Source organism: Neofelis nebulosa, chromosome 7 (assembly GCF_028018385.1).
Source record: "Neofelis nebulosa isolate mNeoNeb1 chromosome 7, mNeoNeb1.pri, whole genome shotgun sequence".
Taxonomy (NCBI): Eukaryota; Metazoa; Chordata; class Mammalia; order Carnivora; family Felidae; genus Neofelis; species Neofelis nebulosa.
Window position 1 is genome coordinate 54,505,749 of NC_080788.1, and position 24,936 is coordinate 54,530,684.

Here is a 24,936-nt window from a genome sequence, read left to right on the forward strand (position 1 = left end):
AAGAGAATAAACCTCCTGTCTCCTAAAGGGGTATGAGAGGGGAGCAGAGGTCCAGCTACTTCTTACACAGATTTTCCAAAATCCTCCTATTTTCAAGCCTGAAACCTGATCGCATCTCTAGTTGTATTTGGTGCCTCTGATTTCTCAGGTTTCAGGAAATCACTTGGCTTCCTTCTTGTTGGAACTGACCTATTAGGTTTCACCTTTCTTAGTATTGTGATGTCAGTGACCTTCATCTTTCAGCTCTCTGTTCTATGTAGTTTCCTGTTGCAATGCCTCTTAGTTTCTAAGAAATGCGTGCAGTTTATATGTCTTTTCCTTGGTCTCCTTGTTTTTGGAAGATTTTCAAGAGGTGAGAAGGCAGAAGGCATTTACCATCTTAAAAAAACAAACAAACTCCTGCGTCCATGATCTTGACAACTAACTTGCTATACTTCAGCCCGGCTCCCTCAGGAGAAAAGAAAGCAGCCACTGGACAGGAATCAAAGGAGGAGCCTCAATTTCTCTGCTTTACCAAAGAGGGCTTTCTCCCTCCAGCATATCTTCCCACTTGTGAAGCCAAAGGGACTGTCTAAAAACACCCTCTCTCCCCATCACTCTTCCATCCAAGGCCCTTTAGTGGTGCTTTGTCATTCACAAGTCTCAGCAAAGCAAAGCCCTTGTCACCTGGCCCAGCCAACCAGCCTCACCTCCTGCTACACTGCTTTCAGCTCCCAATATGCCAGACCCTTCCTTCCACTCTGCGTACACTGCTCTGGGTAACCAGAAGCCCTTCTTTAGAAGTGCATGGTTGGAAAGCATCTCTGGACCCTTCCAAACTCACCTTCTGGGTAAACTTCTCTGATCCTGCTCTCTTTCCCTCATTTGTTTTTCTGCTTTCTTTCCCTTCCCCCACCCCTGCCCCTGGCCTGGCCCTGACAGGTCAAACTGGTCGCTCTACCCTCTGTGCTGCTAAATACCCCTCCATTCTGTTTTCTGTCAGAATGGAGGTGATGCAGGGACAGAGATTTTAGGCTGGGAAAGGACCACAGGGGCTACCTAATTTTGGAAGGAAGCCAGATGGTGCTAGGGAGTTAACAGTAGGGAAGTAAGTTGAGTCTATTCAGCGGACTCAGGGTCCTGGTCTGTCTTCTTTCCCCTTCCAAATTTGACAACTTCTATGTGTGGCCCCTGGAACTCTTTTCTGGTTCCTTATTCCCTCTCCCCTCTGCTCCTCCCATCCTGGCCACATGCCTAGCAAGCAATACAAAACCTCATTTACACCCATCCTACAGCTTCTACCATCCTACTGGAGTAATATTGAGCTTTAGCAGTATCTTGTTCCACCACATATTTTTCCCCTAAATTACATTGTTTTTTTAGACAACTACACAAACAAAATGGGACATGACAGGTGCACACTGCAGAAAATGAACCAGAGTGGACTTTCATTGTAAACAGGTACGCTGGATGCTAAGTGCCAAATACAATGGAAGACAGGTAACATGGTGTAATAATTTTCTACAATCAATAACACCATAAATTCACTAGGCAACAGCTTTGCGAGCCAACTCCCACTCAACCCTACATGAAAGTGATTGACTAGTTTGGATGTCTTCTCTTCTTTCTTCTTTCGTGTCTCTGGGGCAGAATTTTCACTGATTCCTTTGATGATATGTGTGGAGCACCTACTATGAGCTGCACATTCTTTGGTACTGAAGGTAATGATAATAATGGCTACTATTAGTTGATTATTTACGAAGAGCCAGGTACTTTGTACATGCTTTCTGTATACATTATCTCATTTTTGTCTTCACAGCCCCCTATGAAGTAAGTACTATCATTTACCCTGCTGGATGATGGGGAAATGAGAGAGAGTTGAACTATCCTACTCAAACAGTAGAATCAGGTTTCAGACTGCCAATTGCAGAACTACATTGAGAACCAATTGAGAACTACATTATTGCCTCAGGCTAATGGCGGCTGCCAGTATTTCTCCCTGGTCCTCTGCCTTATCCGAGGAGCTACTGAATATGATTAAGACAAGGGACAAGCCTCTACCCCTCCAACGTTGTCTCAGATTCTCCTGATGAGAAATGCTTTGCTGTGGAGGGGTGTCATTTGTTTTATCTGCTCAGCTAAGGCAGGAATTGCCTCCCTGATATCCACTGCTTGGGGGGGGGGGGGGCTGGTGGTGTTAGCCCTTCCTGTGACAGCCTATTCTAGGCAGCTCTAAGAGTGAGAAACTTTCTGATTATGTTGATCCAGAGCCTTCCACCAAGCATTCTAGTTTTTATCCACGTTGTTTGAGAAGTCCTTTTGACACAGTCTTTCTTTAAGCTCCCTTTAAAGCCCTAGAATTTGGGTTTTCTATTGTGATCTATTTTTTAAAATTTATGGTTAAATACAATTTCCTATCTTACCCATTTCAAAATGTACAGTTCACTGGTACTAAATTCATTCATTATGTTGTGCAACCATCACCACGATCCATCTCCAGAACTCTTTCATCTTGTAAAACTGAAACGCTATACTCATTAAACAATAACTCCCTATTCTCCCCTGCTCCTAGTCCCTGGCAATCCACCATTCTACTTTCTGCCTCTATGATTTTGATTACTCTAAGTACCTTATATATGTTGAATCATACGGTATCTGCCTTTTTGTGGTAGGCTGTTTCACTTAATATAATGTCCTCAAGGTACATCCATGTTGTAGCATACTGCAGAATCTCCTTCCTTTTTAAGGCTGAATAATATTCCATTGTATGTACATACCATATTTGGTTTGTCCAGATTTGGCTTGGACCTTTGGGTTGCTTCCACATTTTAGTTATTATGAGTAATACTGTTATGAACATGAACATACAAATAATTCTTTGAGACCTTGCTTTCAATTCTTTTGGGTATAGGACCCAGAAATGGAATTGGTGGATCATATAGTAATTTTATTTTGAGTGTTTTGAGGAATTGCCATGCTGTTTTCACAGGGGCTGCACCAGTTACATCCCACCAATAGTGCACAAGGATTCTAATTTCTCCACACCCTCATCAATGCTGGTTGTTCGCTGTTATTTATTTATTTTTTTATAGTAGCCATCATAATGAGAATGAACTGGAATTTTACCATAGTTTTGATTTGCATTTCCCTAATAATTAGTGATGTGGAGCATTTTTTTTCGTATGCTTATTGGCCATTGTATGTCTTTTTTGGAGAGATGTCTATTCAAGTCCTTTGTCTATATTTGAATCAGGTTCTTTATTTGTTATTGAGGTCTAGGAGTTCTCTATATATTCTAAATATTAATATCTCATAAGATATGTTATTTGCAAATATTTTCTCCCATTCTGGTTGTTGCACTTTTACTCTGTTGATAGTGTCTTCTGAGGCAGAATTTTGAAACTTTTATGAAGTCCATTTTGTCTATTTTTTCTTTTGATGCCTATGGCTTTGGTGTCACATTCAAGAAATAAGTGCCAAATCCAATGTCATAAAGTTTTATTTCGTGTCTTCTTCCAACAGTTTTATTGTGTTAAGTCTTAAATTTAGGTCTTTTTTTCCATTTTGAGATAATTTTTGTATACGGTATTAGGTAAGAGTCCAACTTCATTCTTTTGCATGTGGATATTCAGTTTTCCCAGTGCTATTTATTGAAAAGGCTGGCTGTCCTTTCCCCAGTAAATGGTCTTGGCACCCTTGTCAAAAATCATTTGACAACACATATGAGGGCTTATTTCTGGGCTCTTGATTCTATTCCATCAGTTTATATGTCTGTCTTTATGTTGGTACCATATTGATTTGATTATTATAGGCTTGTAGAAAGTTTTGAAATTAGGAAGTGTAAATTCCCGAGTTTTATTCTCTTTGAGGTTGTTTTGGCCATTTGGGGTCCCGATGACTTTTAGGATAAGTTTGTTCTGTTTTTGCAAAAAGTGTCATTGAGATTTTGATAGGAATTGCATTGAATCTATAGGTCACTTTGGGTAGCTGCAACATTATAACAATACTAAATCTTCTAATCTGTGAATATGGGGTGTGTTTTCATTTATTTATGTTTTCTTTAATTTCTTTCATCCATGTTTTCTAGTTTTCATTATATGTGTCTTTCACTTCCTTGGTTAAGTTAATCCCTAAGTATCTTATGTCATTGTTTTTTTAATGTTATTGTTTTTTGTAATTGTCTTTTCAGATTTTTCATTGTTAGTGTATAGAAATACAACTGATTATTGTGTATTGACTTTGTACCCTGCTACTTTGCCGAATTCATTTATTAGTAAAAACAGTTTTTTGTCTTAAGGATTTTCTATATATAAGCTCCTATCATTTTTAAAAAGTCTTTAACTGAAAGTTTTTTTGAGGTAACTTTGATCATTCCTTACAATTCTTGTAAGTATTTTTAAAACAAACCAGAAATCAGGGGTAGGGAGAAGCATGAGCAAACAGAAACTCCATATCCACTTCTAGATTTGATATATTCCATGAATTATACAACAAATCAACATATATTTTGAGGATATAAAACCCAAATCACATTTTTTTTTCAGCATCTGAGACAACATTATAAGGAGGGACAAAGGTGGAAGTGTTTATACGTGTGAATGTGTGTAAGCCTGAAAGAGCTACACAAACATGTTTATTTTCTTCAAGTCGACACACCCTCCCCCAGGAGACTTCTAACTGACAAAGGGGTGCCTTTGAGGCCTAGAAGAAAAGCCAAACAGAAGGGCTCCATACGGATTTCTGAGTTTTAATAGAGAGGCATGCAATCTTGAAGGCCAGATGGGATACTAATGTGAAAAAAATTCAATAATGACATCAACAGAAATTGCTGTGGGAAAGGTCCTAATCCAGCTCATAGCTAATTATGATGCTCATGAAGCTGTTGAATCTGCTGCCCAAATCAGAATAATATGTGCTAAGCCTAAACATTTCAGGGGGAACATATTACCTCTCTTAAGTTAATCATACATCTTTCAGGGGCCAGAATTTAGAGGTTCATTCAACAGAGTTTGTTGATGCCCAGAATGTGCCGGATGCACATCTCAGTGCTGGAGATCTGGCAGTGAACAAAGCCCCTGGTGCATGGAATGTTCATTTAACTGGGGGAGATAGACAATTGTCATATAACCTGTACTATGTCAGGAGGGACAGTACCCACCCATGAGAGGGATGGTAAGGGATGAGGTGATATATTTGTTAATTAGTAGGAGGGGCCTCTATGATGAGCTGATCTGTGGGCAAAGACTGAATGAAGTGAGGAGAGGAAGAACCGGGGCAGGAGCATCCTAGATTCCTTTGCAAGTCACACGGTAGCTGTTATACAAGTTGAACATAACAGGTGCTTCTAAATAGTAATTTATCAACTTAGTGATCCTCTGAGTTTGCTGTCTTACGATGATTGAAAGGACTAAAAGAAGCAGAATCTGCCGAGTTTACTGCATTGTCTGGTCTAATGGTTCTCAACTGGAGTTGATTTTGCCTGCCAGGGGACATCTGGCAATGTCTGAGGACATTTTGATTATCACAGCCTGGGGGGAGGGAGAAGGTACTATGGCCATGTCCTGTGTAAATGCCAAAGATGCTACTAAACATCTATAGTGCACTGAATAACTTCATACAGCAAATAATGAATGGGCCCCAAATGTCAGCAGTGTCGCTACTGAGAAACTTTGATTTGGCCCCCAGAAAGGCTGCCAGACCTCTGATGAGAGTTGAGGGACCAGGAAGGAGATGTTCTTTCGAACTGCCCCATCAAGACATCTGGACATCTGCAAACAGAGTAGATCCAAGGCCTCTGGAGTAACTTTGGGCGTCTGCTCCCAGCTTGTTGACAGACTTAGTCAAATGGTTTCAAAGCCACAAGGGGATTTTTTAATCAACATTAAGTAAAAATTTCCTGTGTGTCTTGTGTTATAAGACAAGTAAGGATGCAAGATGTCCCTGCCATCAAAGACTTCATAGCTTAGGGAGAAAAAAAGGTATGAAGACAAACACTTACAATGTGACAAGGGCCACAAAGGGGTAGAAATCAAATGATGTAAGGGAAGGGAGTGATGACTTTTGTCGGAGTGACCAAACAGGTTTAACATAGGAGGTATCATTTGAACTGGGCTTTGACAGTGAGAAGGCTTTAAACAAATAGGGAAGTGGAGGATATGTTAGAGGGCGAGATGTGAAAACAGGTAAAAAGGTAGGGAATAATAATATTAATAGCAACTGCCACCTAGTAAATCCTCTCTATATGATAGGTGTGGTGCCAAGCACTTTATCATGACACACAATTGTAGTCTACACTGAAAACTGATAGATGTGTGAGAAGCAGCTGAAACCTAGCATGACCAAAGTTACTTGAATTTCTATCTTATTCATTTCAAAATGAATGAAGCATCAGAAGCGTTACCTGAGGTGAGTTGCATAAATACCGAAGAAGTTCACCAATATACTGAATGACAGTGACATTATATTTTCTGCAGTCATCCCAAAACTGGCTGGCTGAAAATTTGTTCCGCAAAACAAGAGTAGCACCTACAGAGAAGTGTATAAAAAGTGTTAATAAAGAGATGCTACAAAAAACTCCCTGGTTATATTTGTCATTTTTGAAAGGTAGAACTTTAAATGTGAATTATATTCACAAACAAGTTTTGAGTATCAATTACATTCAATACAAAAATGAATAAGACATGGTTTAGGATGAAACCAGGCTTTAACCAGGATAAAAACAGAGGCTTTCAATCTAGTGAGGGAAAAGACACATACAAACATCTTTCTAATAAAAGTCAGTGTGCAATAAATAAGAGTTTCAAATGAATCTCTAAGGGAATGTGAACATGAGTGTGTGTGTGTGTGTGTGTGTGTGTGTATGTATTAATTCTGCTTGGGGGCAAGGGCTGAGAAAGGCATATTTTGGAAGAGGTAGATCTGAATTGTGTCTTGAGCAATGAATATGAATAAAGGTAAGAGAATTCCAGGCAGAGGAAACAGTATGAAACAAAAAGATAGGACAGTCCAGAAGGCGTTGGAAGATAGCCAAGACTCAGTTGGCCTGTAACTGGAGTGGTGAACAGGGGGTGGCTCATGGGAGATGAGCCTAGAGAAGCAGCCAGGGGTGCCATCATGGAGAACTTGGAAGTGCCAGGTGGAGGAGTCAGACTTAACTTCGCAGGCAATGGAGAGCCAAGGTCTTGAACAAGCAGGAAATCTATTCTTTGATGGGTGAGGTAGACATAATAATGGTTCCCAAAGATGTCCATGTTCTAGAATGTTCTGTGAACATTCTACCTTACATGGCAAAAAGAACTGTGTAGATGTGATTAAGTTAAGGATTCTGAGATAGGAAGATCATTCTGGATAACCTGGGTGGGTCCAAGGTAATCATAAATGGCCTTCTAACAGGAAGGCAGGCAGGTCAAGGGCAGAAGGGGATGGATGCAGAAACAAAAGGCTGGAGGAATGTGTTGTGAAGACAGCAAAAGTGGCCACAAGCCAAAGAATGCAGGCAGCTTCTAGAAGCTGGAAAAAGCAAGTAAATGGACTCTTTCCTAGAACTTCCAGATGGGATACAGTTCTGCAGACACCTGGATTATAGGACTTCTGACTTTCAAAACAGAGAAAAAAATTATGTTGTTTTCAAGCCACTAAGTTTGTGGTAATTTGTTATAATAGCAATAGGGAAAGATGGGTAAAAAATATATATATCAATGTGAAACTATATCACATTACAATGGGTAAAAATAATATATATCACACCCAAATTATAGTCATAAGATGTAGTAAAGTGAAATAAAAACATCTCAGAAATACTTTTTCATGCTCTTAGTTTAGCTTTACTCTTAAATATACAAGAGTGTGATGTTTTAGAAGAGGAAAAGATTTTTTAAATATGATTTTTTCTTCCTTAGAATGTATATTTGGTGCTTAAGCAAATGTTAGTCCCTTTGGGAGCCTCAGAGTTCCCCAGTTCTTGAAGAGCCCAGCTATATGATCAGGCCCAGTCAGTTGTTCCTGGCTGATGTGGAGGCTGGTGCTGAGGCTGGGGTAAGTATTTTACAGCTGATCAATAAGTTGATGAGGGAAAAAGATAGAGGCTTGGGCCATCATGCATGCATTTATATATGTATGTGGATATATGTTATTATATATACATATATGAGTATTTAAAAGGAAATGCCACACAGGGGAAAAATTAAGTTGTTTTTTTACTTAGAGAGTTAGAGATGGCTTTCTGGAAGAGGTGGACATTGGACTGAGTCTTAATGTATACAAGTGGCATAAAGCCTACTGAAAGGAAAAAAATGGCAACTCTAATTTGAATGGCAATATTTCAGAAAGAAAGAGAAGAGATGGAAAGCAAGGTATTCTGACCAGAGCTGAGGAGTTTAGCGAGGGGGGAAGAATGAAGTAGGATGGGGACGGCTAAGGGAGAAGTTTACATCAGATGCAGATGGAGATCCACATGCAGATTTCGGAAGACATAAATGACGGAGGGGAATTATTTACGGAACTTAAGAATCAAGTGTCTTGGGCGCCTGGGTGGCGCAGTCGGTTAAGCGTCCGACTTCAGCCAGGTCACGATCTCGCGGTCCGTGAGTTCGAGCCCCGTGTCAGGCTCTGGGCTGATGGCTCGGAGCCTGGAGCCTGTTTCTGATTCTGTGTCTCCCTCTCTCTCTGCCCCTCCCCCGTTCATGCTCTGTCTCTCTCTGTCCCAAAAAAAAAAAACAAAAAAAAAAACAAACCACAAAACGTTGAAAAAAAAATTTTTTAAAAAGAATCAAGTGTCTTAACTTGGATAAAAATGTTTTAAAGAAGTTTCCTCCTTGATATCCTGAACATCTGTAGCATTATTTACCAGACAAGCAGGCCTGAGGAAATAGAAATGATTCTAGATACTTGCTGGTGATACGTGAGCCAAATAGCTTTGCTGTTAACATTGAATTAAACGCTGTCCCTGGCAGACAGGCAAGTAGGCAAATTTTGTATTACTTTCCCTGTTGAGCACATATGAATGTGTACTGGACTCCAGTGCCTTGTTGAGAGAAAAGTCTTACCAGTCATGATACATCCATGGAGGCCGACCATAAGCGCAGCACTGTGGTACAAGGGCAGGGTGGTATAGATGACATCATCTTTCCTAACTCTGCTTGCAGTGGCAAGGCTAGCTCCATACCACAGGCGATAGTGATTGATCTTGGCAGCTTTCGGGAGACCTTTGCAAAGATACAAGAGAAGGCATGAGTGAGTCAGGATGGAATCATTCACAGACCAGTGGTCTGGAAGAGAGATCTGGCTTAGGAAAATCCATCATCCAGTGGTTAGAGAATGCAGAGGAGAGGGCCATGACTGGTTACATCAAGAGCCAGCAAATTTCTTCTGTAAAAGACCAGATAGTCAATGTTTTAGGCTTTGCAGGGTCATACAACCTCTGTTAAAACTACTCAACTCTACTATTATAGCCAATAGCAGCCAACCACAGAAAGGAATGAATGCGGTTGTGTTCTGATAAAGCTCTATTTACAAAATCAGGTTGGGAGGGGCTGTATTTGGCACACAGACCATAGCTTGTTGACACCTGAGTTAGATGTAATTAGAAGAAAAAGGCATGAATGTCTATCAAATTTTTGTTTTGTGGCTACCACCTTGTAAGGTATTTTCAAATTTCGTTTAGTTCTCATAATTAACAAGGTAAGTAAAATTATATTCTTTAATCCACAGATCAGAAGGCTGAGATTCAGAGACATTAAATAGCTTATTCCATTCCCATCACTTTCCTTCATAATCACTTTTATGCATTCCTTAAGTATTGTTCTAGAATTTCTTTATATAAATATAAGCAAATATGAAGAGTTGCTTATTTGTTCTTGCCCTTTCTCCACCCAGGGGCACCTGGGTGGGTCAGTCAGCTAAATGTCCAACTCTTGATTTTGGCTCAGGTCTTGATCTCACAGTTTGTAAGTTTGAGCCCCGCCTCTGGCTCTGCGCTGACAGCACAGAGCTTGCTTGGAATTCTCTCTTTCCTGGGGTGCCTGGGTGGCTCAGTCTGTTGAGCGTCCGACTTCAGCTCAGGTCACGATTTCGCGGTCCGTGAGTTCAAGCCCCGCATCGGGCTCTGGGCTGATGGCTCAGAGCCTGGAGCCTGCTTCCGATTCTGTGTCTCCCTCTCTCTCTGTGCCTCCCCCATTCATGCTCTGTCTCTCTCTGTCTCAAAAATAAATAAATGTTAAAAAAAAGAAATTAAAAAAAAAGAAAATTATTAAAAAAAAAAAGGAATTCTCTCTTTCCTTCCCCCTCTGCCTCTCCCTACTTTCTCTGTCTCTCTCAAAGTAAATAACCTTAAAAAATTCACACCTTTCTGCACTTTCTCCCCCTTCTACTTAGCAATGTATGGTAGAAAACTGTCCGCATTTATACAAAGAAATTTCCCTTATTTATTTATTCATTCATTTATTCTTCCCCTCTCTCCCTCCCTCCCTCTCTCTCAGTTGCATCAAGTCCTTTGTATGTTGCATTATAATTTATTTAACTATTTGGCTATTTCAAATGATGCTGTAGTGAATAGCCTAGTCCACATGGTAGTTTGCAGTATGAACGATGCTGTATTTGTAGGATAAACTTGCTGAAGTGAGATTGCAGGGTCAAAAGATAAACATCTTTTGTCATTTTGATAGGTATTGCCACATTGAGAGTTATGGGGGCTGTCCCCATTCACTCTCCCACCAGCAATATCTGGGTGTACCTGTTCCTCATAGCCCTGCCTAGGTATGCTCTCAAACGTTGGAATTTTTGCCAGTCTGAAAGGTGAAAAATGGTATCTCAGTGTAGTTTCGGTATATTTGCAATTTCTTACATGTAATTTATGTCACTTTTTTGGTAAGACAGTATTAAAAGGATATATTTATATTGTACTGAGGGAAGGGTGCCTGGGTGGTTCAGTCAGTTAAGTGTCCGACTTCCACTCTCAGTTCGTGAGTTCAAGCCCCGTGACGGGCTCTGTGCTGACAGCTCAGAGCCTGGAGCCTACTTCGGATTCTGTGTCTCCCTCTCTCTCTGCCCCTCCCCTGCTCACAGTCTGCCTGTCTCTCTCAAAAGTGAATAAACGTTAAAATAATTATGTTGTTTCTCAGGGAAAGTCAGTTTAGTGGGGAGAGGGCACAAAGCCATTACTAAGGAGCTGGGGCTAGAGGTTAAGACCTGAGTGGGTAAATGGATGTTGTAAACAGGAAGATAGTTCTCTGCAGACTCAGACCCTCCCATATTTGATGGTGCCTTGATCGGTATTGCCTAAGAAACAGCCATTCATTATAAGGCAAAGCAGTATGTCCAGCACACTACCATAATTGTAAACACAATTCAAAATTCATTTTCTTTGGCAGAGGGCCAGTGGCATTGTGTCAGTATCAATGCCCCATTCTACACTAATACGAAGACATAGAAGAAGGCATCAATAAATCAACTGTATCCATGGAAAAGAATTGTCTGGATAGTAAAAGCTCTATAGTATATTTTTAAAAATGAAATACATAGCCTTTGCTGCTTTGAAGTACTTTCAAAAATTTCCTAATTTAAGATTTTGTGTTAGTGAAGAAATACGAATGTTTGGTAGGTATTATGTAATTTTGTGCTAAAGACTGTGAGGAACTTTGTTCTCCAACTGATTAAATGAGTTCTTTCATGTAATCTTTACCAGAGTAACTTAGTAAATATTTTACTCAGAGATAAGGAGAGAAGTAAATACACACCAAACCATTTATCTTCCAATTAAATATAAATTCTGAATTGCAGGATTAAATTAAGGAGTGTCCATTCTCTTTTCCTGTAAAAAATTTTTTTAAGACATTTATTTATTATTGAGAGACAGAGAGAGACAAAGCACAAGCATGGGAGGGGCAGAGAGAGGGGGAGACACAGAATCTGAAGCAGGCTGCAGCCTCTGAGCTGTCAGCACAGAGCCCGACACAGGGCTTGAACTTACCAACCATGAGATCATGACCTGAGTCGGCTTAACCGACTGAGCCACCCAGGTTCCCCTCCATTCTCTTTTTCTCCCTAAAATGGGCTTTATATTTGACTGCTAAAACCTGCAGACCAACCTGCAGGTCTAATGTCTGGCATTAAGACAAGAACTCCTTGTCAGTAACCAAGGACTCCGTTTTTCTCAATCATTTCCCAAAGGTTACAATTAAATTTTACCATTCTATTAAGAAATGAGGGTAGAAGTCTCATATATTGAGGTACTATCTGTACATAGGGGAAGCATTTGGTTAACTATGTCATTCCACCATTCTGTTGGCATGCTAGGATATAACTGCCGGCAGATGGAAAAAGGATGGACATGCTTTGGGCATTGGTTTTAATATGCCATTCCCAATCTCCCTTCTTCATTTACTTAAAGAAAACACTAAGTGAAAGTGATTGTATGAAGGGAAGTTGACATTCAGGTCTGAAAACTGGGAGAGCAGATGGGTGCCGAGGGCTTGTTAAGGTGAAGGAGGGAGTGTTTATAGGCTGGTGTTGAGATAAAAGGCTCAAAGGAAACCTTAGCTTTACCTGTAATCAGTTAGAGTGTTTTACAAGGAAACTCATGTGTGCGTTACCTTAAGTTAAAATTTTAATCAAAAGAAGATTCACATATTCAGTTTTCCAGTATTAGTAATAATGGTCAGCATACTGGTACTGGCTTCCTGTCCTCCTTCTAACTATATCCCTCAGGCCTCATATTATTACATTTTCATGATGTTTTCCCTGGCCTAGATTAGGCAGACACCACATATCTGTTAAATGGAAGAACTGGGCAGTATTGTGGCAGAGAGGTCAGATTTATGAGCTGTGGAGTCAGCCTACCAAGGTGAATCTTGACACTTCTATCTGTCTTGAGAAGTTCTTACCCTCTCAGTTTCTGGATTGGTAAAATGGGAATAAGATTGGTATCTGTCTTAAGGATGGTAGAAGAATTGTATGAGCATAGACCATAAAGCTCACAGGAGACTGGATAGTGCATTCTATCTTTAATACTGCATGTTCTATATAGCAATGTTCCAATAACACTGTTAATTGGCAGTGTTTTCTCTTAGTGGCTCATAAAGTTATGGTGCAGCTTACAGTTGAAGATATCCTAGACTGGATGAAATACACTATTTTAGGCCCTGGGCTGCACCAAGTCAGTGTTGCATGGGAAGATAGCGGTAAAAACGTTTATGTAAAATACAACCCCATTATTGTCCTAATGTCTTCTTTGGAGTCCCATCAATAATTGGTTATACATTATGTGTGGACTTGGAATATAATATAATAAAAATCCAACAATCATTTAAAACTTCCAAAAACCTATTCAGGGCCAAATTTCATCCATCCTCACAATTATTTTTGTATTTCTTGCTTAACCTATTTATCTGTTCTACACACCAACTAGGGGGAAATATGTGTAGCCTGGGCAAACCCAAATAGGATTATATGCTATGAAATAAGATCAGTTCCCACAGGTGAAAGAGCTAAATCCTCTAAGTATTAGTTATTGGGTAAGTTTTGCCAAAGGAAAAGACCATTTGAAAACCTAACCCAACCTTTAACTCCTTCAGGATAGGTCCATTTCTTTGAGAATCCTCTCTTTATTTTTACCTGTGGTTCCAGAAGTATAAATGTATAAGGCAGGACTGGAAAAAGTGACTTCAGACCTCCACGACTCTGGAATAGGTTCTGTTGACACTTCATCCACTTTGTCCAGTAAAGATTCAACCCCATCCGTGTTAGAAGTTCTGCTCACATAATAGATGGACACATTATCTTTTTTCAGGCTTGGTAGCACCTCTTCCACAGCTTCTTGTAGTTCTTAATAAGGAAAAAAAAATCCAAACACATAAAATTAGTCCACTTTAAAAAGTTCTATAATAAGCCTCACAGTAATTGTTTTTGGCATAATTTTTGTTGAACTGTGTAGACATGACAAGTGGAGCTTATAGTCACGTGATATTAAACATGAATTTGCTATATGTGAAAAATATCACAAGATTTCAAAGTTTGAGGGAAGGCTAGGTTTTAATGGTTTCATAAGCGGCAGAGAGTTGGTTGAAATCTGTACAAACAAATGGACACGTGGATAAAAACCAAGATATATAAGCATATAACTTATAAGCATGTCTGGTATACATCTCAAAATACTCCAGAAATGAATTTGGTTATTCCTAATATATGTGTCCCCTAGTGATGAAAAAGAAAAAAAGAAAATTTTAAGGTAGGAGACGAGGAATGAAAACAAGGCAGCCATGCTAACTAAGATGATAGAAGTGAACTTTATATAATATATATGTGTGTGTGTATATATATATATATACATATATATATATATATACACACACACATATATATATATATTAATGTTTATTTTTGAGAGAGAGAGAGAGACAGAGCACAGTGGGGGAGGGGCAGAGAAAGAGGGAGACACAGAATCTGAAGCAGGCTCCAGGCTCTGAGCTGTCTGCACAGAGCTGATGCAGGGCTTGAACCCATGAACTGCGAGATCATGACCTGAGTCGAAGTCAGATGCTTAACTGACTGAGCCACCCAGGTGCCCCAACATATGTGTATATAAAAATATATATATATATATATATATATATATATATATATATATATATATTTTTTTTTTTTTTTTTTTTTTAACGTATCAGTAACAAATAGTTCCCCAAGGAAGGTTCAGCTTATCTGAGAAATAACCTCCAAATTTCATAAGCACATTTTCTGGTATGAGAAAAGAACAGGACTGGTTAGCATGTTTTTCAAACCATAGGGAACAGTACAATAGTGGGTTTTTAAAATCATTTGAAGTGACCAACATTAAAAAAAATTAAAATAGAAGGAAATATAAATTTTCAGAGTGTATCACACAAAGTAAGAGGGAAGTATCAGTTTTTTAAAAATTTGTTTCAGTTATGTGGGTGCCTGGGTACTGGGCCACAGACAAATATATTTTTTACTATAGGTCAATGCGAAAAAAACCTTCATGTTTGCTACTTGATTTATGTGCCCTTAAATCACAAGATGAGATGACCTTTAAGCTTACTTATCTTGAAATTGTGATAGCTGAGGTGAATATACTTAATAGGAAGGTGACTCAATACCGGAAGGAATTACTTTGGGGAGGCTATACCTAATGCATCCTATATACTTTGTTTTTCAGATGTTTATATATGATGTCTCCATCAAAACAAAAAATATCATCTGGACAGATGCATTAAAAAAAATTTCAAAACATTTTAACCAGAGGACTCATGCACCTGGTAAAAATCAATCAAAGAGTACAAAAGAGTCTATAATAAACATCAACAGTCCCTTACCCCATCCCTCTTAACAACTAAACCTGCTGCCTAGAGGCACAATCACTTTTCATTTTTTTTAAACCTGTGTCTTGTAACAGTCACTTCTCTGTCACCAAACAATGTGCTTTCCCTGCTACCTTGGGACCTATCAATTTTGATCCCCACCCTTGTTTTACCCTTGTCCACTCCCAACAGTTACTATCTCCACTTTATGTTGTCTAGGTTAATAGTATGTACATCTATTCTGAGGCTATAATTCCATCTTCCCAGCTTTGTTTATGGGTTGGTTCTAGAAGCTGAACACCAATAATCAGGATCAACAAGATTATAACTATGTAAATATTATTCACTGCAGAAGTAACACACTTATAGTATAGTATGATTATATCATACTTCCTGAGTTTTCTCCTGGAGTTTCTATTGGCTATCATTCTTTTATTATTATTTATTTTATTTTTAGAGAGAGAGAGAAAGTGTGCACACGTGAGCGCTCAAGTTGGACAGTGGCAGAGAGAGAAAGAGAGAATCTCAAGCAGGTTGCACACTAGCACAGAGCCCGATGCATGCTCAATCTTAGGACCATGAGATCATGACTTGAGCCGAAATCAAGAGTCAGATGTTCAACTGACTAAGCCACCCAGGCACCCCTGGCCACCATTCTTCAATAAACTATTTGCCTCAAATATTTTTTTAACCTCCATCAGATCAGCTTCTCCTCCTTTTGGCCCCTTGAACTTTCGTTCTCCTTTTCTACTCTTTTATTTTAACAGGTTCCTTCAGCACTTCAAAATATTAACCAAAAATATGACTGTTATAAAAACACCCCATTCCTTGCCACTGCCTTGGTCCAGATCCTCATTATTTCCTACTTTGATCATCCCATTAGCCTCCTGATCAATCTCCTTATCTCTAATCTTTCCTTGCTTCCAACTGATCAGCTACGCTATGGCTTCTTGTTACTGCCCTGTTCAGAATCTTTCAATGGCTGCTCATCCTTTGTGGTGAGTCCACTCTCCTTATGCAACATGTGAGGTCCCGAGCTCATTCACAGTCTAACCCCTGGGGACTTTTCTGATGTCATCTCTTAGTACCATCTCTTGTCCCCTTTCCTTTAACTACACTGATCTATGTGAACAGAATGTACCCATATCCTCACATCTCATGGCCTTTGTCCAAATGGTTTTACCTGCTTTGAGTGCCCTCCTACATCTGGGTCACCTGGAAAACTCCAGCTCACCCTTCAAGACTCACCCTTGGTGACACTTCTCTCTGTTGCCTTCCCTCCCTCTACAAAGTGAGGTGCTCCCACAGGGGCCTGCATATACTTCTGGCAGAGTAGTTAGTACATAGTACAACTTGATCGTTCTTTTTCTCCTCTATTAGTGAAAACTTTGAGATTAAGGATCATAACTTAATCCTCTTCACATAGTCAACAGTAGTGAGTGCTCAACAAGTGCTTGTAATTCAAAGAATGTGCACAGAGGATTGTGTTTGTGTGGAAGAGACAGAGGAATAAACTAAAGTTGTTGATTTAAAAAAATTTTTTTTAACATTTACTTATTATTGAGACACAGAGAGAGACAAAGAATGAGCAGGGGAGGGGCCAAGAGATGGGGAGACACAGAGTCAGAAGCAGGCTTCAAGCTCCGAGCTGTCAGCACAGAGTCCAACACGGGGCTCGAACTCACAAACTGCGAGATCATGACCTGAGCTGAAGTCAGACACTTAACCAACGGAGCCACCCAGGCGTCCCTAAAGCTGTTGATTTTAAAGGATGCAGATCTTACAATACTATGAGTTGATAAACCTCTAATAAAATATAATGCACAACGAAATAATTATTATAATACAGATATGCCTTGCATACAAGGGCCCAGACCAATAAATTAAAAATGACAACAACAATTGCTACTTCAAGAATGAAGAAATCTCCTCCCTCTTTCCCTTCCCTCCCTCCCTCCCTCTTTTGAGGCTATATACTTAAATACTGTGTTATAAGTTACCTGGATTAGTCTTTCTTCTCTCCCTCCCTCTTTCCCAACATTTATTCAATATCTATCTAAAGGGTGCTCCCTATGTACCAGGCATGGTTCTAAGCACTGGATATAACAGTGAACAAAACTGATACTGTCCCTGTTTCTATAGAGCCTAATGGGGGAGGAAATCATCCATTAAAATAGGGTGTCCTAGGTGTCACAATAGGGGTTATGATGTTTGGGGAGGAACACAAAGAGAGGCCAGAGGCAGGATCATCTAAATGGAGACCTGAAAGATAAACAGGAATTGGCAACAAGTTGAAGATCAACTGAGATTGGCTGTGCCTGTTTCTAGCAGAGGGAACAGCTTATGTAAAGGCTAGGGGGCACACAACATGGTACCAAAGTAACTAAGAGGCTAAAGCTGACTGGAGTGTAGAACAGGAGGGAAGAAGGTTGGAAGAAGAGGCTGGGATGGGGGCAGGGCCCAAGTCCCTGGTGTAAGTCAGGCAAATGGACTGCGTGGAAGACCATGATAAATTTTTCAGCATGAAATTTACATTCCATTTTTTAAAAAAGGAAAAAGAAAATGTAATTAAGCAGGTGTCATGCTTGATTACAGTTCAAGCAATTTGGTGTCATATATCTTCTACTACATTCATCTTCCTACCCTACCAAACATTTAGTTTGTGATACCTTTCGGAGAAGGCATCTCAGCTGTAGGGAAGGCCGCTGACCTTGCCCAACACAATTTCCCTACATGTCCTCTGGGCTGCTGGTGTACAATTAGCATTTGGGCATTGACCTGAGGGTCCAGTGACTCACCAACCATGTTAGACACACCTAACATGTCCAATTGTAGCAGCCTTTCTTCCCCTAGAGATGCTGCTATAAAACTGAAATTTGAAAGGAAATTCTGGAAGTGAATATCAGTTATTAACTATCTCTTTGTTATTTAGTGTCTTTCCTTAAGCTTTTTATGACTACATTTGGACATACATGTTTTCCCCTTCACAGATTTTTTATGTAGGGTGTGTGTGTGTTAATTCTTACCATAAAGTCTGCTTACTTAAAAGTGGCAATCTGCTTCCGATTCTATGTCTCCCTCTCTCTCTGCCCCTCCCCCATTCATGCTCTGTCTCTCTCTGTCTCAAAAATAAATAAACGTTAAAAAAAAAAATTAAAAGCGGCAATCAACCAGGATACAAAAGCTCAAATAATTCTACTTGGCACAGGTTGAGTTGCTGGGAACTCTGGGTTTTGAGATTTACATGCAGGAATGTTCTTGGGAATGACATCTGTGAGGCTGTAAGAGGAGCGGACTGGATAGAGGGAAAGTTGAACAGTGATGCAGCCACATAGGGGACTCGCTCAACTGATCCTCTGATCCTATGGGGACTCTGGGCCTGGGATGGCCCTTCAGGATTGTTCCAAACTAAGGAAAGTGGGCTATACTTTCACCCCTGCCCATGAACCAGTCACTGGATGCAGGAGGCAGGGGTGGTGGGGGTGGGGGGAGGATAGTGCTTAACCTTGGGCACAGTGGCTCTTTTTAAGCAAGGGCAAATCCTGGAAGTGGTCTCAGCTGAGAACTTTAGCTGCCAATGCTCCCAACAGATAAGGAATGAGCATCTCAGTCCTGAGAGGGGATTTGGGTAGTCTATCACAGCATCCACTATACATTGCATCCTTACTGATAGCAAAGCCCTTATATTTTTCATTTGTATAGACCAATTTGTAGAGTAGCTTTACACAATTTATGTCATAATTTTCACAAGAACCCTGTGATAAAGATACAGTAACCCAATTTCTACAAATGGGGACAGAAGCTCAGTGAGTCTATGTATGAAAAGACAGATACAAAATGAACAGAAATATACTGGGTTTATAGGATTCCTGTCTCCTTATATCAGCCACTCAGGTTAAAGTTTTGAAAGACGGCTTTACTTTTTAGAAGATGCTGCCTATTTGACTTTCTGCTCAGTACTTGTTAAATGAAGCATGTGGAATCTGCCTTTGAAGAGTACTACTGACAATCTCTTATTCATGTTCTTTGAAAAACATAACCTTGAGCTTTATTAAAAGCTTGGGAGTGAAAAACAGTATTCACAGAAAGTTATCTCAGTGGTGTAGAGCAGACCTGTTGATTCCTCAATGGTCTGGTTTTAAGCCATGGATTGAAACAGAACCTCAGAGAAAGCAGTGCATACTGGAGTGATGGAAAATTGAGTGATTACCACATTTCTCCTCTCTTCCTTAAAATCTATCTTGTTAAGAGAAAAAAAAAGAAAATCAAGATAGCATATGAAGTTTCTCTGCTTTTTTTTTTTAATAAAAGAAGAAGAAATTTATGAATACCTGGGCCCATTCTTAGAAAGTGGGGAGAGAGGGCAGGTGGCGAGCTGAACCAATCTTCACCACTGAGCTGGTAAGATGCTACTGGCTAACTCTGCAGCTTTCTGCTAGGAAAGGCATTTAATCTAGAGGCTTGTTCTGCTACTCCATTGCCTCATTGAATGGGTATCTGACAGAGTTAAATCAAACACCCCAGAAATGCTTATCAATAAAGTGGGACCTGGAAAGGAGGCAATGAAAGGAAACGTGTTTTGATCAAAGTTCTAGGATGATTGTGAAATGGTTGGTAGATGGGCAAGTCAGGATTGGAGGCTTTACCTTTTCTTCATTCAAAAAGGCACCTGAAACACAAACTGGTTCTTGACAGCCCTTGGAGACAGTCTGAAAACAGCCTTTCAAATGCCATTTGTAACTGTGATTTTGCATTTTTGGCATCGGCAGTTTGGAATTAATCACATTTAAGAACCCATTGTCTGGTCTGTACATCGACAAGCTACGAGTTAGAACACCTTCAGATAGAGGCGTGCATTCACCTCTTCCCCTCCCCCCACAAAACAAATTGCCCTGAGGTCAGAAAGATGTTAACCAAGGTTAAGCCTCACCAGCAACAAGTAAATCTTTAAAAGGGGAATACATATTCATGTTACCTTTGTGTAGTTATATATCTTCTTAATGTTATTTTAAAGTTCTTACTTAAGCGAACTCTCACTTTCTAAATAGTCCCAGAATCAAGCATAATTCTTTGTCATGAAGTTACCCAGTCATACCAGGACTTACATAATTGTTATCATTTGATATCCACAAGCAGCCATGTCACCTTTCTACTAGCTATCTACTTCCCTATTTTTCTCAAGAGGCTGTAGGAAGGTCTTTTTAGAATACTGGCCACTTACACTCAATGTGCAGAATAATCTGAATTCTATCCTTCTTCAGATTCAATAACATTAACGTCTGATTTAAAGTTGTTTTGCTTCTACCCTTCTTGTTTCTAAGGAAAAAGAATTGCTGGCCTTCCCAAATATGCTAGCAAAGTGCTAGTTTATTTTGATGGAGATGTACAACCACCTGCCTTGCAACCTTTAGTTATGAGCAGGGTAAGAAGAAAAATTTTAGAGAATGTCTTTAAGCTAGCTCTCTGTTCAGACCTTGGGCTGCTTGAGATCTCAGCCCTTGAGTACATTATTATTTGATGTCTCCGTTTTTGTCCTCCACTATCCTATGCACAGACCCTCCCTACTATGGTCCCAGCCCATCCTATGCTCATGACCAGCTCCCTCTCTGGCAATGAGACCCCAGGAGAGCACCTCTCTCCTACAGCCAACTGCCAGAGGTGAACTGGGAGGTAAGCAAATCTGGTAGGGTGAGGCTGGGCCTGGGAGATTGGATCTAAATGGATTTTCTCAAATCAGGATATATTTAACTTTTTTACATCATTTTTCATGTACTCATGCCTAACCCAATGGTTCTTATGCTTCAGAGAAGAAAGCCTATTGCAACCAACCAGAATAATGGAACTCATTAATTTGACAAACATTTATTGAATGACTACTATATGCTAGGTATTGCTAGGTCGTTATTCAAAGATATATGAGAGAATTCTAAGCCTTTGAGATAATCAAAGTCCAGTGAAGCAACTCATCTAAGCTTTTCCTTGTACAACTCAGAGAGAGGAGAGAAGTGGAGATCAGATTATCTCTATGCCTTGATCCTTGATTAAAGTTGGCACTGGAAAATTAATCCCCTTCATGGAAGTGAGGCCTCTGCTGTTGGCCATTCTTTGAATTCCCTGAGTCCTTATTTTCTCTACAGTAGAGTCCCTCCAGTAAACAGCCTTTAAAAACTACCACTATTGTTGTCCTTACATAGCAAAACTCTAATGAAGCATCTGTGTTATGAACCTGATGAAAACAGCCTCTGGGGCTCCTCTTGCCTGGAATCCCCTCTCCCCTACTGCACTTGCCCAGCTCAGTGTCAATGCCTCCAGGAATTTTCACTCTCTGCTCATCCCCTGCCTCTACCCACCCCCCAACGCCCAACTCTGTAGTTCTTTCAGCATACTTATCACATTCTTCTGGATATCACGTTCACAGACATTTGGGTATGTGGCTTAGTTCTTTTACTGGACTGTAACATCCTTGAAGTAATTCATCTTATTTTCTCCCTGTCCTTTTGTGGCAACTAGCTTGTACCTTGTGGGGACTCTCTACCTGGTGGTTTTTATATCATCTGCTTTTCTAAACCTAACTTCAAAAGTTTGTGCTACAAGACTTGATTACAGACCTAATCTCTGCAGTCCCTGACCTCCCTCACACAAAGCCTGAGATACTATGCAGACAAGTAGTATTTAAATCCCTCCTGAATTGGTAAAAAAGATCACTGCGATACTTTCTTAGGAACCAAAAGGTAAAGTAATAGGTTTAAGAGAGTCTTCCAGTTACTAAGAGATTAAATCGTCTCTTTTCTCAGGCAACTAGAAATTGTTGGGGATTTTCTTGAAAGGATCATCCCCTTTATATAAGTTGGCTGCCTTTAAATTGTCCCCCCTGCATCTTAAACTTTTATACAAGGCCTTCATTTTTTGGATTATTTTATCCAAAATAATGTGTAAGTTTCTTGGTTTCCCATGAGTCAATGGACATCTCATCTTTCTGTGACACTACACTAGCTGCCTAGCTTGCCTCCCTTTCCTCAGTTACGAAATGTAGGCGAAGAGCAGAGGATGCTCAATCCGTTCCAGCTCTAAGACTACAACCATGCAGAGAAAGGTAGCACGATGCAGGGAAATTTGTGGTCTTTGAAGTTGGATGGACCTGGGCTGGAATTTTAAGCTTCAGGTTTTTCAACTCACAGGAGGTAATAATATGTTATCTCTTAGGGTAATAAAAGCACCTGGCATAGGGGTTGGCATGCAAAGGCATTCCAGAAAGGTGAGGCGTCCTGGCTCCCTACTTCTTCATGTTTTTCGGCTCACAGCTTGTTGGTCCTCCCCTGACCAACAGAGTGAGAAGCAACTCCTAGCCCTTGACTGCAGCGACAAGCTTTCTAGGAAAGGAAAACCAACAGTCCTGTGGGGAATGGGCTCTCAGTTTCTTCCTGGCCTGGTCACCACTGGGGCATGGAGTTACCATTTCAGGTCTTGTTGAAGTGTGGCAGGAGGGAACTACAGAACCAACGGTCGCTTTGGTTATAGATGTAATGGGGGCTGACGAGGGCACTGCAGCAGATCCCCAAAGTCTTCTTGGGGAGCAGGTGCGGTAACCTTCTCTGCAGTGAGAATCCAGAGAGGCTAACAGCATTTGAGAGCCCAAAGCAGCCGTGAAGACCCTCTATTAGAGGAGGACACCACGGGACAGGAAGGGAAAATGACTTTCTCGTGATCATGTAGCCAATCAAACAGCAGAGATGAGAACATTCGGGATCCTCTAGAGTTCACACTCAAGACTCTGCATTTTAATGCCCATATTGTCGGTTTTGGTTAAAAGCCTGGACTCTAAAGATAGACAGCTCTGGTTAACCCCTCTCCTCAGCTCTACAACCTGGGACCTAAGGCTTCACGGTCCTCGGTGGTCTCACCTACAAAGCCCGATAGTAAGCCCTGTGTTATGTGAGGATTAAAAGCAACACTATGTACTGCACGGTGCTTAGCACAGTGCCTGAAAGAGCTTCCACAACGGGCTGTTTTAATGACCATTAGCGTCTTGAGGAAGGGTTGCCATCCCCTCCCTCTACACTTCCAGTTCGGACCTGAAGTTCCCTTTCCAACCCCCTATACCATGCAGTGGCTGGTCTGTCAAGGTGCGGGGGAGCCCACTGCCAGGGCGGGCGGTCCTCGGGCTCACCTGGTGAGACCAGTAGCACCTTCGCGCCGCAACACTGGAAGCAGTGCAGCAGGGACTTCGCGCGGATGTTGGAGTTGAGGCACGACATGGCACAGCCCAGCTTGGCCAGCCCCAGCCACAGCCACACGTAGGCTGGTTCGTTGCTCATGAAGATCGCCACGCAGTCTCCCTGGCGCAGGCCGACGTGGTCGTGCAGCGCCCGCGCCACTTGGTTGCTGCGCCGGTCCACCTGCGCATAGGTGAGCGTCTCGTCACGGAAAAGCAGGAACGGCTTGTGCGGGCTCTGGCGCGCTTGTTCCAGAAACTTGTGTAGGACGGTGCGCACCGGCCGCTGCTGCCCGTAGCTGCGCACTCGCCGGGCCACGCGGGCCAGGCACAGGAAGTAGCCCACGTCCTGGAAGAAGTAGGGGCAGCAGAAGTTCACCAGCAGCGGCAGGAGCAGCAGCCCCGCCAGAGCCGTGTACAGGGCGGGCAGCATGACGGCGACGGGGCCCCCAGTCCCCGCGAGGACAGGAGGCGCACTCCGAGCGTGCAGCGCGGCGGCGGGGAGGGCTCCTCGCGGACGGCGGGCGGGCTGCGCAGGGGGCGCGCGGCGAGGCTGGGGCGGCGGCGGAGCACCTGCGCTGCCGGCACCAGCGCGGGCTCTCGGGCAAGTGGAGCGACGTGTGGACTGCCGGGGTGACAGGAGGGACCCGCCGGCTGAGCCCGCCCCCTGGTGGGTGTGCAGCCACCTGCGCGCTCGGCCCTGTGGTCTTCCCCCGGCGGGGAAGGAGGCTTTGAGGCGCTCTGCGCGCCGCCGGCGGTCTGCGTTGTGACCCGAGTACCTTCCACCTCGGAGCCACGGTTTCCTTGTCCGAATGCTGATGACAAGAGGCACTTAGCGGCTGTTAAGATTAGAGGAGATAACATAAGCGTCGCGCTATTCACTGCCACCACTAGCAGGGTGCCTTATACAAACGACTTGCTGTTATTACCAGTGAAGCGCCTTGTAAATGTGAGTCCGGTTATTTATTAGCAACGGGTACCAGGCGCCACTGCCAAATTAGAATCCCATCTCTCCCTTCTTGGGCCCAGGGGCTTTCCGCTTGGTGTCTTGTCAGATTTGCACCCTCCCCCGCAGCCCAATTGCCGGGCCGTCTCCTGTGGCGAGGATTTCACGGTTGAACAGAGACACCCGAGACTGTCACCTCCACCTCACCCCAGTCCTTGGGCTGTAGGTGAGGACAGGACACTGTAATCCTAGTCGGGCCCCGCCGAGTCCAGCTAGCCCAGATTGGGTGTGAGGGAGCGCCACACTCTGCCAGCTGAAACCAAGCTCCGGCAGTTTTGGACATGTGTGTGTTTGACTTTTAATATTTGGCTCTACGTGATTCTTGTCTCCTGTATGTTGAAGATTCTCAACTAGTGTCAGCCCACTTCAACAGACATTTACTAAGGGGCTTCGTCAGAGAACATTACAACACAGAGCAAATTAAGGAAACA

At 41.7% G+C, this 24,936-nt stretch overlaps 1 protein-coding gene across 1 annotated transcript in view; it reads right to left on the reverse strand.

Moving 5' to 3' along the window:
* SLC27A2 (solute carrier family 27 member 2) overlaps positions 1–24,098 on the reverse strand; it is a 44,843-nt gene extending 20,745 nt beyond the window's left edge. The window contains exons 1-4 of the mRNA XM_058737762.1: positions 23,455–24,098; positions 13,588–13,797; positions 9,024–9,182; positions 6,380–6,504 (exon numbers count right to left, since the gene is read on the reverse strand). Coding sequence (XP_058593745.1) covers positions 6,380–6,504; positions 9,024–9,182; positions 13,588–13,797; positions 23,455–23,932 — 972 coding nt within the window. The 5' untranslated portion in view covers positions 23,933–24,098. The remainder of the gene's footprint in view (positions 1–6,379; positions 6,505–9,023; positions 9,183–13,587; positions 13,798–23,454) is intronic.
* Between the last annotated feature and the right edge of the window lie 838 nt (positions 24,099–24,936).